The sequence below is a fragment of the Bos mutus genome, chromosome 11, assembly GCF_027580195.1.
Source record: "Bos mutus isolate GX-2022 chromosome 11, NWIPB_WYAK_1.1, whole genome shotgun sequence".
Lineage (NCBI taxonomy): Eukaryota > Metazoa > Chordata > Mammalia > Artiodactyla > Bovidae > Bos > Bos mutus.
Genome location: NC_091627.1, coordinates 58,642,207 through 58,659,423, shown reverse-complemented (window position 1 = coordinate 58,659,423; position 17,217 = coordinate 58,642,207). Strand labels below are relative to the sequence as shown.

The window sequence follows — 17,217 nt, the reverse complement described above, 5'->3', positions numbered from 1 at the left end:
AGAAAATAGAGCAGCAGTGTACAGAGCAGGAGGCCTAAGGCACGCCAGGGGTGGGCTGTGAATCTAGGCTCAGGGCTCACGGAGACCACAGACATCCAGCCTGCTCGTTCTACACATGCAGGAGGACCGACAGTTCAGAGCCGGAGGCCTCAGTCCCAACAGTCTCTTTTTTTTTTTACTTGCCGATCTGTAGCCTGAAGCACTGGTTTTTACCAATTTTCCTATGTGAAAGATGCCCACAGCACATTTTTGGACCCCGAAAAACAGGAACTTAGAGAAATCACTTATGTACTAGGCAGTAAGCTTGGTTCAGCTGGCCAGAATCCAGTTTCAACATTTAATAAGGATGCATTCTCTTATCAAGACCATAGTCTAATTGTTGAAGAAAAAGAGAAATTGGTTGTTTCTTTTTTCCAGCTTTTAAACTGCTTTAAGAGAGCCCACCCTACGGAAATCCCCTGTGACACTTCAACAAGTGGGTCACAGAGAACTTTCTCTCTCTTTTTTTTTAACCAACAAGAAGCTGCCCCTCCTTTCTGCACTGGGCCTGTGTGCAAATCTTTCCTGCACATGATTTTACAATAGCCAATTTTACGACAGCCATGATTTTACAAGCTATTCCTAAAAGCAGACTTGAACCGTTCTTCTCCACCAAAGGGAACTGCAGGAGGCCTCAATTACCAGAGATTAGGTTAAATGCAGAGGCACTGAAAGCAGTTTCTTGGCTGTGCTAGAAATTAACTGTGCATTCTCCAGCAAATGACAATGCCTCGATACCTGTTTCCTCACTTGTAAAATGGGGGTAACAATAGTCCCTATCTCAAAAGGTTGTTGGAAAGAATATATGTATCTTTTTCAGAGCCTAGAACAGCTTCTGGAATACAGTAACAAACGTGTCCTGAAAAAATGAACGTGTACTAAACTTGTCAAAATTACTGTTGTACCAGTTACACTCTGAACACAGCCACTCGTGTCTGATTCTTCTAATTTCTCTTATATCCATAAAAGGGGTACACAATAGTCATTCCTGAGTGGTCCATGTACTATGCATACACAGGGATCTCTGTCATACACATCTCACGAGAGCTCAGTCTCAGATGGACACGGCCTCGAACTGCGTGATGAGAAGCTCCCTTCAGCCTGGCATCCTGAGAGCCACACCCTTTCTGTGTGGCAAGAGTCTTATCATCCTTGAAACAGTGTAGTTTTCAAGACATTTCCCTCTGCAGTTATAAGCTGTAGTGAACATATGCTTCATTTACTTCCAAAGAAGCAGAAACAGCTGGCTTATAGCACATGCTTTGTTTCATGTGATGACCTACACTCATTTTCAGTTCAGTTCAGTCGCTCAGTCGTGTCCGACTCTTTGAGACCCCATGAATTGCAGCATGCCAGGCCTCCCTGTCCATCACCAACTCCCGGAGTTCACTCAGACTCATGTCCATGGAGTCAGTGATGCCATCCAGCCATCTCACCCTCTGTCGTCCCCTTCTCCTCCTGCCCCCAATCCCTCCCAGCATCAGAGTCTTTTCCAATGAGTCAACTCTTTGTATGAGGTGGCCAAAGTACTGGAGTTTCAGCTTTAGCATCATTCCTTCCAAAGAAATCCCAGGGCTGATTTTCAGAACGGACTGGTTGGATCTCCTTGCAATCCAAGGGACTCTCAAGAGTCTTCTCCAACACCACAGTTCAAAAGCATCAATTCTTCGGCACTCAGCCTTCTTCACAGTCCAACTCTCACATCCATACATGACCACAGGAAAAACCATAGCCTTGACTAGACTTGTTGGCAAAGTAATGTCCCTGCTTTTGAATATGTTATCTACGTTGGACATAACTTTCCTTCCAAGGAGTAAGTGTCTTTTAATTTCATGACTGCAGTCACCATCTGCAGTGATTTTGGAGCCCCCAAAAATAAAGTCTGACACTGTTTCCACTGTTTCCCCATCTATTTCCCATGAAGTGATGGGACCGGATGCCATGATCTTCGTTTTCTGAATGTTGAGCTTTAAGCCAACTTTTTCACTCTCCACTTTCACTTTCATCAAGAGGCTTTTTAGTTCCTCTTCACTTTCTGTCATAAGGGTGGTGTTCTCTGCATATCTGAGGTTATTGATATTTAGCAGTCACTTAATATTCTCCAGCAAGGCATATGTGAACTTGTACAGCAGAAACAGTATGAAAAGCTTGTGCTCAACTGCTGGTCATCTCAGCACCTACTGAAGGCCCTGTCCCTGTGGGCCTAGTTCACCTCTAAGATGCCAGCTACCAGTTCCCCTTTTCTGCTCTCTCTGAGCTATATTTGCATATGTCATGTGTCTCATGTTTTATTGGCTTAATGAAATAAAACCTACCTACCCACTCTTCAGCATTTACCATGGGCCAGGTATCTCATTTGCTGCTGCTGCTAAGTCACTTCAGTCGTGTCCGAGTCTGTGTGACCCCATAGACGGCAGCCCACCAGGCTTCCCCGTCCCTGGGATTCTCCAGGCAAGAACACTGGAGTGGGTTGCCATTTCCTTCTCCAATGCATGAAAGTGAAAAGTGAAAGTGAAGTCACTCAGTCGTGTCCGACTCAGCAACCCCATGGACTGCAGCCTACCAGGCTCCTCCATCCATGGTATTTTCCAGGCAAGAGTACTAGAGTGGGGTGCCATTGCCTTCTCCGAGGTATCTCATTTAGGCCTCATCAAAACCATGAGGTGGGGATTCCCAGGTGGTGTTAGTGGTAAAGAACCTGCCTGCCAATGCAGGAGACATAAGAGATGCAGATTCCATCCCCAGACTGGGAAGATCCCCTGGAGAAGCGAGGGCATGGCAACCTACTCCAGGATTCTGGCCTGGAAAATCCCATGGACAGGGGAGCCTGGCAGGTTATAGTCCATAGGGTCACAAAGAGTAGGACACGACTGAAGCAACTTAGCACGCATGCAAAACCATGAGGTAGAAACTATTATTCTACTTTACAGATGCGTCAACTAAGGCATAGATAGGAAGTTTCTTTCTTATTTTTTTTAAAGGCATAGACTTTATTTATTTATGGCTGTGCTGGGTCTTCACTGCTGTGCAGGCTTTTCTTTAATGGTAGTAGTGAGTGGACCCTAGAGTGTGGGCTCAGTAGCAGTGGCTCATGGGCTTAGTTGCCTCACGCCATGTGGAGTTTTTCTGGACCAGGGATCGGAGGCAGATTCTTAACCATTGGACCACGAGGGAAGTTGGATGGAAGTTTCTATCACTTGCCCAAGATCACACAACCGGAATTTGGTGGAATCAGGATTTGAACTCAGATCTAATCCCATATGCCAAATTCTTAAATGCCCTGCTATATTGATTATTTTATAGTCTGTCTTTAATTTTAAAATTAGGCAAATACAGGAATACTTGAGATATTGTAGATCTGGTTCCAGATCACTGCAATAAAGTGAATATCACAATAAAGTGAATCACAAGAATTTTCTGATTTCCCAGTGCATATAAAAGTAATGTTTATACTATACCATAGTCAATTAAATGTATACTATATGTCTAAAAAAGACACATACCTTAATTTTTAAAACTTTGTGGCTAAAAAATGTTAACCATCATCTGAACCTTCAGCAAGTCACAGCAGTAACATCCAAGATTACTGACCACAGATCACATAACATAATAATGAAAAAGTTTAAAATATTGCTAGAATTACCAAAATGTGACAGAGACACAAGGTGAGCAAATGCTCTTGGAAAAATGGTACCTGTAAATTTGCTAGATGCAGGGTTGCCACAAACCTTCAATTTGTTAAAAAAAAAAAAAAAAAAGCACTGGATCTGTGAAGCACAATAAAGCAAAATACGATAAAATAGGGTCTTCCAGTAGAGCATTTAAAAATGCTTTAAAGCTTTATAAGCATCTCAAAACCAAGATGCACACTTTTTACCTACGCAGATACCAAGATAGAAAACAAAGGTCATCATTGGCTCTGAAATTTGATACATGGCAAGAAGAATGTTCTAGAACAAGGGTAGAATAGGGCTTTTGTCTGTAGTTAGGGTGAGGTTCCTGCTTCTACCATGAATACCACCAGAGGCCAAGAAATGTATGTCAAGGAGATATTCCAGTAATAGCAAACTTGTTTGTCTCACATCTCAGGACAGGTAAGAAGTTGCATTGACTACTGGTATTGATGACTTAATTCCATTCTGTGAACGAAATTTCACCTGTTACCTGGCTGAGATGCACAGTTAAGTGCGTCTTGTGGCAGAGACCACAAGTTACTCTTGTCAACAACCATTCACCCCTTCTTCCTTCCTAACAGAACCTTCCTTTTATTATAGGCAGCAATGTGCCTGGCTCAAAGACTACATTACCCAGACTTTCCTGCAGCCAAGTGTGGCTAGTAAGTCCCTGGGTAGAGCTTCCAGGAAAGACTTCAGAAGGGCTAACCTAGGTGGAAGCTTGTTCTTTCCCCACTTGCTTCCTCCTTGCTGCCTGGAACACAGACACGATCAGAGGTGAAACAGGCCACACGGCAAGACCGTGGGTCCCTTGATGGCATGAAGCCACCACACAGACCTGATGGCCTACTGCATGTGTGCTGCTGATGCTCACCAGCACAGACACAGGCCCTCAGCCCAGATTTCCAGACCACCTCTCAAAGCTTTCATGACAACGTAATAATTTTCTGTGAAGTTCCTCTACAGGGCTGATGCGCTCACTGATCTAAATTAACTAAAAGCAACACAGTCTTGTGCTACGACAGGAAACCTGAAATACATTTTTTTTAAATTGGGCTTTGTTTAGTCACTAAGTCATGTCTGACTCTTTGACTCCATGGACTGCAACACGCCAGGCTTCCCTGACCTTCACAATTTCCCAGAGTGATCTCCCCTCCCTCTTGAGCCTTCCACCTCCACCCCCATCACAGAGCACTGAGTTGAGCTTCCTGTGTTATATAGCAGCTTCCCACTAGCTACCTATTTTACACATGGTGATATACATACGTCATTTCTAATCTGTTCAGAAGGGAAAGCTCCCTAAACAGTCTTGAACGCTAACAAATAACACACTTCTTTTTAAGGCACGTCTTTGCTTCCAACAGGAAATGACATCAAAGTCCTTCATTTGAAAAGCAGCACTTGCTTGGTGGCTGAATGCGGTCTCCAAATGGAGTGAAAAGGTGAATCCCTACAGGAGGCTGGCAGAACATCACTAAGCTCACGGAAGCCAATGAAGTAAGGAGAGTGTGGAGAAGTTAGAAACTCACCCAAAAAGTGAAGACAATAGGAAGAAATGGGAATGATTTTTAGAACAATCAGAGCAAGGAGTTCCAACACTTGAGAGACAAGAACACTTTAATGTTTCACTATATTGAAAGAGACTTCTGAGCATTGTATGTGACAAAAACATCATCTTGCTGTATTTTCATTTAATTTCTCTCAGATTACCCTCATTGAGAGGAGAGACCAAGATTGTCTTATTCACCATGCTGCCCACCAGGACCTACTGTGCTCAACAAAAACTCACACTCACCTTCATTACCTACCAAACAGGCTCTCCCAGGGTCTAACCTCATCCTCTCCCCAACCACCTTTCAGCCCACTGTGGCCAGAGTGGACCTTAAAAACACATAAATAGCTAATGGGAACCTGATATACAGCACGGGAGCTCAGCTCGGTGCTCTCTGACAACCTAGAGGGGTGGGATGGGGGTGGGGGTGAGAGGGAGGCTCAAGAGGCAGCTCAACCTACAGCTGATTCACATTGTTGTACAGCAGCAATGAACACAACATTGTAAAGCAATTATTCTTCCATTAAAGTAAGTTAAAAAGCACAAATCAGGAAATTTCCAGGCGGTCCAGTGGTTAGGACTTCAAGCTCCCACTGCTGAGGTCACCAATTCAATCCCTGGTTGGGGAACTGAAGATTGTGCACTTGCTCCCACCTGCCACCCCGCCTCGCATCGTTACATCTCACCTTTCTCTTCCCTCCCATCATCCTGCAGTAGTTAGGTCACTGGTGGGCATTAACCACACTACGGGACCTTGGTTCTCTTCTACTTTTCTGCACCTACTGGCAGTCCATAAGCTCCTGGAGGCCCAGGACTCTGCTTCTTCCTAATGCCTGGCACTCAAGGAAAAAAAAAAATTCTATGTTGAATGACTGAAGCTGTCATACTATGTTACTTTCTGCATTTCACAGGCACACATCTGCCTAAGTTACTAATGGATTCGGTTGCACAAGCCGATATTTAGCCTGAAGCACTTTGCGCTTTTCTGAGCTTGAGGAAAACATAGCTAAGGAAACAAGAAATTCCCTGACACACAAGCGCCCTTTCTTAAGACAGTGCTTCTAATGTTTACCTATTTTGGAAGACCGGAGAAGGCAATGGCACCCCACTCCAGTACTCTTGCCTGGAAAATCCCATGGAGGGAGGAGCCTGGTAGGCTGCAGTCCATGGGGTCGCTAGGAGTCAGACACGACTGAGCCACTTCACTTTCACTTTTCACTTTCATGCATTGGAGAAGGAAATGGCAACCCACTCCAGTGTTCTTGCCTGGAGAATCCCAGGGACGGGGGAGCCTGGTGGGCTGCCGTCTATGGGGTTGCACAGAGTTGGACACGACTGAAGCGACTTAGCAGCAGCAGTATGGAAGACTCACAGAAGCAGCACATCCCACTGCAAGGAAAAGGTTTTTGGAAAAAGAGAAAAAAATATTATCATACATATTAACAGTGATTTCAATGAAGCTTTGTGAATGGATCATTCCATTATCACCCCTTAGTGCAAGGCTTCCTATTTTGGCTGTGCCTCATAACTTGTGGCCTTTGGCAGTGAAAATGCAGACCGCCAAGGAATTCCCAACGCAAGGCTTTTTGAAATAGTGGATTCTGACCCGTTAGAGTCATGAAATCAATTGTCTTGATAAGCATAAACCAAATAATAAGCACTAGGTAGTTTTTTGCAAAACTTTTGAGAATTATAAATTTTACATGTATACAGGGTTATACTAATTTCTTACTGGTTGTCAGAAAAAAGTAGGAAAGAGTGTCCTCTGGGAAGTGACATTTGCTTACTGGGATACTGTTCATCTTCAAGCTTCTCTGGGGGTAGCGGGGGAGGTGAGGGGCATCAAGCTGTTCATTAGAGGGTGCATTTTTCAGTCTTTATTTTGCCATGACAAAAACCCAGTATTTTACATCTTTGGTGCTCATGCTTCCCTGTTTTGGTGGAAAGGAGTGGAAAATGCATTTTGCCATGCTGCAAATTTCCAATAGTTATGTACAGATGTGAGAGTTGAACCATAAAGAAGGCTGAGTGCCAAAGAATTGATGCTTTGGAACTGTGGTGCTGGAGAAAACTTTTGAAGAGTCTGTTGGACAGCAATGAGATTAAACCAGTCAATCCTAAAGGAAATCAACCCTGAATATACATTGGAAGGATTGATGCTGAAGCTGAAGCTCCATTACTTTGGCCACCTGATGTGAAGAGTCAACTCACTGGAAAAGACCCTGATGTTGGGAAAGATTGAAGGCAGGAGGAGAAGGGGGTGGCAGAAGATAAAATGTTTAGATAGCATCACTGACTCAACGGACATGAGTTTAAGTAAGCTCCAGGAGATAGTGAAGGACAGGGAAGCCTGTTGTGCTGCAGTGTATGGGGTTGCAAAGAGTCAACACAACTTAGTGACTGAACAACAAATACAACAAATAGTCTCTCAGTTACCTGGATGCCTAAAGAAATACACTGATTTTTAAGATAACTGTACTAAGAGTTCTAAGCACACTAAATTTAACTTTTCTCGATGACTCATAACTTAGTCATCAAGGCTAAATTTTGTTCAGTACACGTGACCCTTATCTGCCACGTTTAAGAGGGAGGATACTTAATAATGTCTTTCCTAGTGGCTCAGATGGTAAAGAATCTGCCTGCAACACAGGAGACCCAGGTTTGATCCCTGGGTCGGGAAGATGCCCTGAAGAAGGGAACGGGTACCCATGCCAGTATTCTTGCCTGAAAAACCCCATGGACGAAGGAGCCTGGAGGGCCCCAATCTATGGAGTCGGAAGACTGAGCGACTAACAATCAATCAGTACTTTATAACGGGCTTCCCAGGTGGCACTAGTGGTAAAGACCCCGCCTGTCAATGCAGGAGATGTAAGAGACGCAGTTTTGATCCGAGTTTGGAAGATCCCCTGGTTGAGGGTATAGCAACCCACACAAGTAATCTTGCCTGGAGAATCCCATGGACAGAGAAGCCTGGTGGGTTACAGTCCCTGGGGTCAAAAAGAGCTGGGCATGACTGAAGCAACTTAGCATGCATGCACATACAACAGATTAGTGACCAGAGACATAGTAATACGTCTTTGGTTATTGTTGTTCTGTTGCTAAGTCATGTCCAACTGTTTGTGACCCCATGAACTGCAGCACACCAGGCTTCTGTGTCCATCATTATCTCCCCAAGTTTGCTTTTGTTATCCAAACGTTATTCACTGGAGACATTTCAATATTCACTTACATAGCAAATTGCCGGCCAGTTTGTTAGTTTCTGCAAAAACTCCCAGGTCAATGAGACAAAATAAGGGAGCATCCAGGGAACTCATCGTGAAGAAAGTTTTCTCAGGAGCACACAGATGCGGATTCAGTAGGTCTGGGCTGAGGTCTGAAATTCTGCATTTCTAAAAGCTCTCAGGTGATGCTGCTGCTCTTATTTACTTGCTAAATTGTGTCCGACTCTTTGCCACCCCATGGACTGTAGCCCGCCAGGCTCCGTCCATGGGATTTTGCAAGCAAGAAAACTGGGAGTGGTTGCCATTTCCTCCTGCAGGGGAACTTCCGGATTCAGGGATTGAACTCATGTCTCCTGCACTGGCTCCTTCTTTACCGCTGAGCCAGCAGGGAAAGCTGCACTTTGAATCTAGAGAAACCCCAAATGCTGCAGGGATAGGTGGCAATGCCAGGCTTCATCTGTACCTCCTGGACCTCCTAGCTCCAGATGCCACTGGGTGTGGGATTCATCAGAAAATATCTGATGAGAATGAGTCTTTCTCTCTCAGAAAATACAGAAGCAGCACAAAAGATTCTGGGTCTCTACCACCTCAGGGTGTCATGGAGGAAGACAGACAATGCGTCCTCTGTTCCTCCTTGGCAAAGCTGGGTGTAGACACCCTCCCCCACCAGCAGCTGTTTCTGGATGCATCTTCCCACTGTCTGCTTGGTCAGGGGGTCCCAGGCACCCACAGGATGAGCATGAGGGGCAGGAACCTATAATTATCAACCCAATCCCCCTTCTCTAGAAGTTGGGGATGGTGCCCAGCCAACACCTCCTCTCACACTGCTGGTAGCAACAGGAAAAGGATGAGATGGTGACAAAGATATTTTCTTAAACTGTTTACATGCAGACCCTCAGCAGAGGCAGACAGCAATGCTCTCTCACCTCCATGCTCCCTCCCTCCCTCCTGCCTCTGGCACCTGTCACATTTATACAGACTGGTTCCACAAAACACTTTTCAAATGTGCATTTCTTTAATTTTGAAAAATATACACAGGAGAAGCCATGTGTTTTACATAGGAATACACACATTAACAAAGCATTTCTTATAGTTTCCCAAAACTCTATTATATGTCTGAAATTTATAAATTAAATATATCAGAACCTTTTAAGTTAAAATGAGATCCCTGAAACTACCAGATACGCTCGACTTTTTCTCAAAATCAAATGAACAGAGAATGTGAATATGGTTCGTGTTAAATAAGGTTTATTGTTAGCTTTATTGCCTATAGTCTATAAGATGCAACTTTATTGTGCCTTTGCAAACGGAATACATTTCTTAAAAAAAAAATGATCAAAATTTTCCATACATATAGCTCTATATGATAGATTACAGTGCAACACTATTGTTACATAATTATAGAAATACTATAGAACCCAAGAGCACAGGGTAAGCAAAAGAAATGCAATCCTGAGCCATCTGAAAAAGATGATCTGATGAATCTTTTTAAGTGTAGGTTTAGAAAACATGGAGGAGGGGAAAAAAATACATGCACACTGCAGTCAGGAGCAAAATACATTAAATACCTGTTCAGCGAGACACAGGTGGGGGCAAATGGTGAACTTCAGACACATGCACACTCACTCATTCTCCCGTTTCTTCTCCTGCTACCCTCCCATCCCCGACACATTCACTCCCACCCCTTCCCAAAAGAAAAACATCAGGCACTAAGTCCTAGTGAACCCCACATCTGCCTTGCTGGAGAACATTAAGTGACTGCTAAAATAAGAGTGTAGGTCATCACCCATAACATCAAACAAAGCATGTGCTATAAGCCAATTCCAGCTGTTTCTGCCTCTTTGGAAGTAAATGAAGCATATGCTCACTACAGTTTAAAACTGTAGAGGGAAATGTCTTGAAAACGACACAGTTTTCTCTCCGTATGTCTTGAAGTAAAATCAACAGCAGAAAAACCTGCCCTAAAACTAATTGCCTCATCTGCAATTAAAATACATTTGTCATTCTATTTTTGGTATCTATTCCATTCTCCTTCAATAAGCACAGTTTGTGAAGTTTGTACCTGTTTATGGTAAACACCACTGTGCCGCAAAACGCCTGCCCTCACTGGACGGCCTTACAAAGCACCAAATCTTCTGCGTGTTCTTTGCTAATAACATTCCCTCAAGACCACAGCATTCTAGTGTTCCCAAAGATGATGCAAGTAGAGATAAGTAATGAAAGGTATTTGGTTTGTGTCTTCACCTTACACAGCCTAGCGATGAAGTTAACCAAACATGCCTCCATGCCTTCCCTGAAATTAACCTGAGTCAGCTGACTAAGCAGACTGGCCAGCCTGTCAATCCACTTAATCAGAGATTGAGCTGGAAAACCGGAGGGTTAATGTCTACCAGCAGCTTGCCTTGTGCAGATAAACCAAGAGTTCTTGGTTTTTGCAAAATCTACTGTCCCAGAGGGTGAAATCACTGAGGTGGAAAATAACTCACAGCATACAATATACTGAACTTAAACTGCATAACCCGTGGGACTACTTGGAGAGAAAAAAAAGGATCTTCATTCCCCACATAATGAGATGTGGGTTTTAGTGTGTCCGTATACATCAGCTGCTACAGAAAAATCAGTAAGATTTGCTTCATCACCTTCTTAGGTTCAATCAAATGCTCATACACTCACAAGATACTCATACACCCTATGAATATGAGGTGGCTCTTCTCTTCAAAATTTTAAAAATCAAGAGGCACCAATACCCGTTCATTTATGTATTAGAAGTATCATAAAATCACCACTAAAATGACAGAAATGGCATCAGTGATGACTGCACAAAGGAGAAAAAAGATCAAAAGACAACTTTTGCCACCGCACTTGAGTGTGTACTTGAAAGCACAGTGGCTCTAAATCAGAATGTAAGGATCTGATAAGGTTTTATTGGTTTAGCATAGTTCCATGGCCTCTGTCGGAGCCTGGGAAATGGAAACAGTTTCCAAGAGATTTAAGAAATCACTCAGATTCTGTTTTAAATGCACACTGTTATCATTAATCTGACTGTAAAAACCTTGGCTCTATCACAACCTTTTTCAAGAGAAAGCAGAGTGCAATGACTGCACTGACAGTCTCAGTGACGACCTGGTCCTGACACCATTGGGGAAGGTGTTTCTAGAGTTGAAAGGGCAGCATGCTGCATTTCCGTATCTTTGGTTAAGCTCTGGTCTCTTCAAATCCACCTCTTTCCTTCACATTTAGTCACCAGTGAATTTTAAGTCCGTATGTTTAATTATAGAAGGACACAAGACATCATTTGCATGTTAAATTATCAGATCAACAGTTTCAAATTTTTGGCCCTAACCCTGCCCAGTGGGAACCACAAGGACCCTGCATGGGCAAATGCAAAATCAGATGCTTCCATTAAAGCATATTCTAAAGTTTCACGAGCTGCACAGCAAACTGTCAATGGGGCTGCCAACACTGCGAGAGGGACAAAGCAGAGCTTTTTCTGGCTTCTCTTCTTGAAAGGGGCCTAAGCCAGCTGCTGTGGGGTCTGGCTGTCAAAAACACAAACCACTGGCCTCCAGAGCAATGTCAGTAATGTAGGAACCTTACACAAAGCCTCAATATTGTGTGGGTGTTCGAGGTGGAAAGGTGAGAATAAGTTGTAACTAAAACTAAATCTGGCCTAGTGAGCAAAAGGTAAAAAAATAAAAAAAATAAAAAAGACACTCTGGGTTTAACTGAAAGAAAAAAGATAAATCACTTTTACATCCTCGGCCCAAGTGTTGCCTGGAGTTCTCTACCTTCTCCGGGAGTCCGAGGAGCTACTCTCCGCTCTCTTCCTTCACTGCTTTACCAGACAGAGGGTTCCAACAGGAGAGCTGTGGAGTTGAGCCGGAAGTTGGCCAAAGCAGGAAGTCGGGCAAAGCGAGCACTGAGCAGGCCAATCAAGTCCTGGCTCAGCCCCGCAGCATACAGTAACAACCCTCACCGTCAGCCTGACCACACACAGCAACCAAGCAGTCCCCTTCATTTACAAACAGATCCCAGCTCTCCCTGGTAAACATTTCAGGATGAACCATCCAGGCTGGTATATATGACAGCAAATGCTGCCAGTTTCCAATAACTGAGCACCAAATCCGGTATCACCCTCCTCCCCGCCCACGCAAACGAAGTCAGTCTGCAGTTTAAAATGTGAAGCGTCACGTTTCTCTTTGCTTCCGTGTCGTCTCCTTTCTTCATTTTCTCGTGGAAGTTTTCCTATATTGATAGTCAGTTCTGAGTCAGATGATATAGAGTTGCAAAGTATTTGGTGATTTCCATATGACATTCTCAAAATGAAGTAACTTCATGAGTTTAAGTCAGAATTGCGTCCACAGACGTCTTTTCCTTGTAGTTCATCATACAGAGAAAGATTCTCACGCATGGCTATTTCCGGACAGTGCATTAAATGAAGATACCTCACAAGAGAAACGATCATTATCTGTATCCATCAGAATAATATACAGATTCACAGTCAATGAGATGATACGTTTTGCAGAAGAGAGGCATTGAACAGGATGCTATTCAAATACAAAAAAAACAGCAATAAACATTCTGTGCTACAGAAAATTTGCTAACTTCTAACTTTAAGGACTGAAAGTGATGAGTCTGATAACTGCATCTGAGGACTGGAACATGCTTCTTCCCTTCCAGATACACAATGTTTGATGCTGGTGCACATGTATATATATATGTACACACACATGCACAACACTGTGTCTGCAATGATATACAAATGCAATATACACAGCCAAGTCCTGAAGGCAGATTTCGGAGAAGAGGGCTACCAAGACCAAGAGAGCAAATGTCAACTTAACACTTCTAACATTAAAATTCTGTTTTATTGAACACACTCTTAAAACAAGCATCTCTTGGCAATAAAAGCAAAGAAACAATAGTACTGCTTCCACTGTGTTCTAGTGGAAGACTGGTCACGCCGACCTGCTAATAAATTCATTATGGAATTTTGCAACAGGCAGCCTGCTGGGGCCACCAGCAGAGCTCAGGTGCAGGTCTGCTGACTTCTCAGTGAGAGCTGGAGCAGAGGAAAATATCAGAAAGCAAATTCGCAATTTATCACAGCTTTCTTCCTTAAGCAAAACAAAAACAAAACCCTGCAGATGAGTTTCATAACCACAATTCAGTTTACCAAACTTTTTTTCTGAAGGATTTTCATTGAATTATGTTACATAACAGGAAATAAAACTTCTTCACAAACATTCTCAAGGCTTACAGTTATCAGGAGAATGACAAAAGTAAAAGCAGGAGAACTATTAAACACATGGCAGGAAGGTAAATTTCTGTTTCTGCTCTTAAAAAGTAAAAAAATCACCATATAATTAAGTACAAAAACCTGCATTGAATGACAACTGCTGGTGTATTTACTTGATCAGAAATGAAGACCAAGAATATAATAAAGCCCTATGATAATATCCAACTGGAGCACTCCCCACTGTGTGTACACACTAAGATGTTGGCAAAGTTTCTGGAGCGTTAGCTTATAGAAACATGGGAGTCCTTGGTTAGCTGCATTAAATGGAACGTTCTCTTCTGAAATGCACCCTCGATTCAGTTTCACTTACAAATTGCAAACTAACGTTATTTCTTCAGAAAAATATTTGTTTGGCATCTCCTGGACTTTGTTCCATTGGACAATATGGACATTTTAATCTAAAGACAAGAAAGAAAACATTGAATCAAGAAACAGGATCAGCACTGAGCATTCAATTTTTATCTAGTTACAGAGTATCTTGTAACAATCACACTCACAGATATGCTTGTTTGTGCACATAACTGTGCTCTCCCTGAATAGAACAGCCATGCTTTGAAGAGTTAAAAATAAACACCATCCAAACCAGACCCTAAATTGCAAGGCTCTTCTTCAGTGGCAATCAGTGAAACGTATTTTGAAAACAAAGACAACTGTTGTGAAAATTGCTTTTGGGGTTTCAGAAGCAAATTCAATTTTTTTTTTCCTCCAAGGTTTAGCTTGCACCTATCTCAGAATGACTTTCAGATGTACTGGTGTCACAATCCACACTCGTGCAGCAAAACTGATGCCAGCTGCTAGGCCTACACGGCACGCAGCCAACCCAGAGTGGCCTACATGCACGTGGTGGCACACGACATGCTGTGGTGGCATCAGAAACCAGCATGGTCTGAACCAAGTTGCCATCCACCTGCACTCGGCTGCTGAGAAGAACACAAACAGCTTCAGGGCCTTTTCTTCAAAGAAAAGGCTTCACTGTAAAGGGTCTGAAATGAACTCCAATGAGAAATTCTTTAGCTGCCTATGCTAGAAATAGAGTTTCGAAACTGTTTTTTTAAATCTAATTAATAAATTCTTGAACAAATTTTTCAGTCTTTAGATTGAGAAAAGATCACATACCACGCACTAAATAAGTAAATCTATATATTTCTAAACTCTAGCTATGTTTACTTATCCTTATTATTTATTGTCCCAACAAGTTCCACATATATATATTACTAACATTTAAAAAGTCAAGACACTTACTTGCTACCATTAAACATTTTATTCAGGGCATCTCTTGATATAATATGACCACAGACCAATTTCATGGGTGGATTGTTATCTGTTGTTTGCTGACGAAGAATAGGACAGGCAAATATTGAGTGATACCAGCACTTTTTACCAAGGTCCACTTCAATCTGTTTTTAAAAAGGTAAAGGACTCAAGTTATATTTCAGGAAACCATCCACATGCCAGTATGCACTCTGCGGCAAAGAACATTCATCAAACCTGCTCATACGAAGGTAACTTTTTACAGCACCCTTCTAAACTAACTCAAAGATGGACAGTCTTAGGGACTCAAAGTATTACCTCATCATTCTAAATCAACCTTCAAAATTATTTATAACACGATATAGCAAACCAAATTCTAATGCCTGAAAGCAAAGGTCAAAGGCAAGGCAATACTCTGGAAGTCAAACACTCTTAACACTCTGAAACGTTTCCTTGGAAAGCCCCTTCCAGACCTGGATCACCCTGGAGAGCCAGGGCAGAAAGTACACACTTCTCAGATTTACAAGTGCTGGCAGTCAACTTTCTGCTGAGTCCAGTCAACTCTCTGCTGAGTCCCTCTTCAAGACTGCCCTCACCTGAAGGACTCATCAAGATGTACGAAAGAGACACCAAGGGACTTCCCTGGCATTCCAGTGTTTAGAGCTCATGCCTCCACTGCCAGGGCAGGGGTTTGATCCTTGGTCAGTGAACTAAGATCCCACACGCTGCATGGCATGGCCAAATAAATAAACTCACCAGAAATGCTGATGGTTTTCACAACACACTGATACAATTCAGTGTGCTAATTCTTAAAAGGCAGACTAAATATTGCTTATTGCTGTGTGGGCTTTAGATCTGGGTTTCCCATGTTTTGTATGCAACTTCCAGAGAAACCACCTGAAACAAGGGCTTCAAACTAAATTTCAGCCGGAGAGTTCACACCCCATCCATCTGCGCCCACAGCACTCTACCGGCTCGCTCTCTCTGCAGTGAGCAGAACAAAAGCTATGAGATCACCGTAGCATAGTGGTTAGCATGGGACAGAGGCTTCATAAACAGCAGTTCTTTCTGTTTTCTCTTCTTCTAAATCTCAAATGGCTATCAACAGAAAAGTCTATATTGCCCAGATTCTTCCAAGAAAGTTAGCAGAGTGTAACAATGATCCCGAGATAAAATAACCAGATCATTCTCCCCAACCCCCAACTGCTTTATTTTGACACACAGGCGCCGGGTGAATTCAGATTTCGGTGCGCTCTGTTCTAGGGTGCAAGCGCCAGACACTGACAATACAACTGGGAAAGTGCCAGGTTCTCGGAGGCACCTGCCTCAGCAAAGCGAGGGGAGGCTCGAGTTCTTCTCACTCGTTTCAACGAGCAGCTGCCACGCGGGGCACTGCTTGTGTCCTGACCACACTCAGGACTGGGCGTGCACCTGTGCCTTTCATCAGAACTGGTCTCTGAGAAGTGGGGCAACCAACTGACAGTTATCAGCTGGAATTACAAGGGAACTGCAGATAAACCTGCACACAGAGGTGGTAGGAGAAAAGCGAAAAGCTAAATACATATTTTTGGCCTTTGGGATCCGTGACCAGGTCAGGCAGGAATGAGAATTCCTGTCAAAGATCCAGTGCCTACTGTCAGAGGCCTGGTGGAAAAACACAAACACACAAACACACACACACACACACACACACACACACACGATGACCTATGTTATGCTTCCATGTCATAACTCCTATGGCAACAAAACCTAACTACCTACTGTGTGTTCCATATTATTCTAAGCATTCCTCTGTTATCTCTATCTAGCCTTTAACAGCCCCATAAAGAGAAGGATGGTCCCATTTTAGAGATGGACAAACTACCACTCTGAGGAGAGAGAGAGCTGGCAAGTGACTAGAGTAGATGCTGACCTTCCAGACACCCTGAAAGGTAGTACAGGGTGGAGCACAGGAGTGAGGCACTCTGTGCTCCAGGAAAACTGGTGCAACACGTCTTCAGATAGTCAAGTATTTTCAGAAACTGATATTCTGAGCCCAATCCTTGCATCTCCTCATATCTATCTAAGGTGCTGTCTCCTAGGCTGTGGTCCTCATTCTGTCTCCAATAAAACTTAACTCACAACTCTCATACATTTTTTTTGAAGTCGACAGCACTTAGAACACCACTCATGCCTCAGTAT

The 17,217-nt window shown here is 43.2% G+C and overlaps 1 protein-coding gene across 1 annotated transcript in view; it reads right to left on the bottom strand.

Moving 5' to 3' along the window:
- Nucleotides 1–9,479: 9,479 nt before the first annotated feature.
- RMND5A (required for meiotic nuclear division 5 homolog A) overlaps nt 9,480–17,217 on the bottom strand; it is a 60,748-nt gene continuing 53,010 nt past the window's right edge. The window contains exons 8-10 of the mRNA XM_070379455.1: nt 15,028–15,182; nt 14,096–14,183; nt 9,480–13,033 (exon numbers count right to left, since the gene is read on the bottom strand). Coding sequence (XP_070235556.1) covers nt 14,120–14,183; nt 15,028–15,182 — 219 coding nt within the window. The 3' untranslated portion in view covers nt 9,480–13,033; nt 14,096–14,119. The remainder of the gene's footprint in view (nt 13,034–14,095; nt 14,184–15,027; nt 15,183–17,217) is intronic.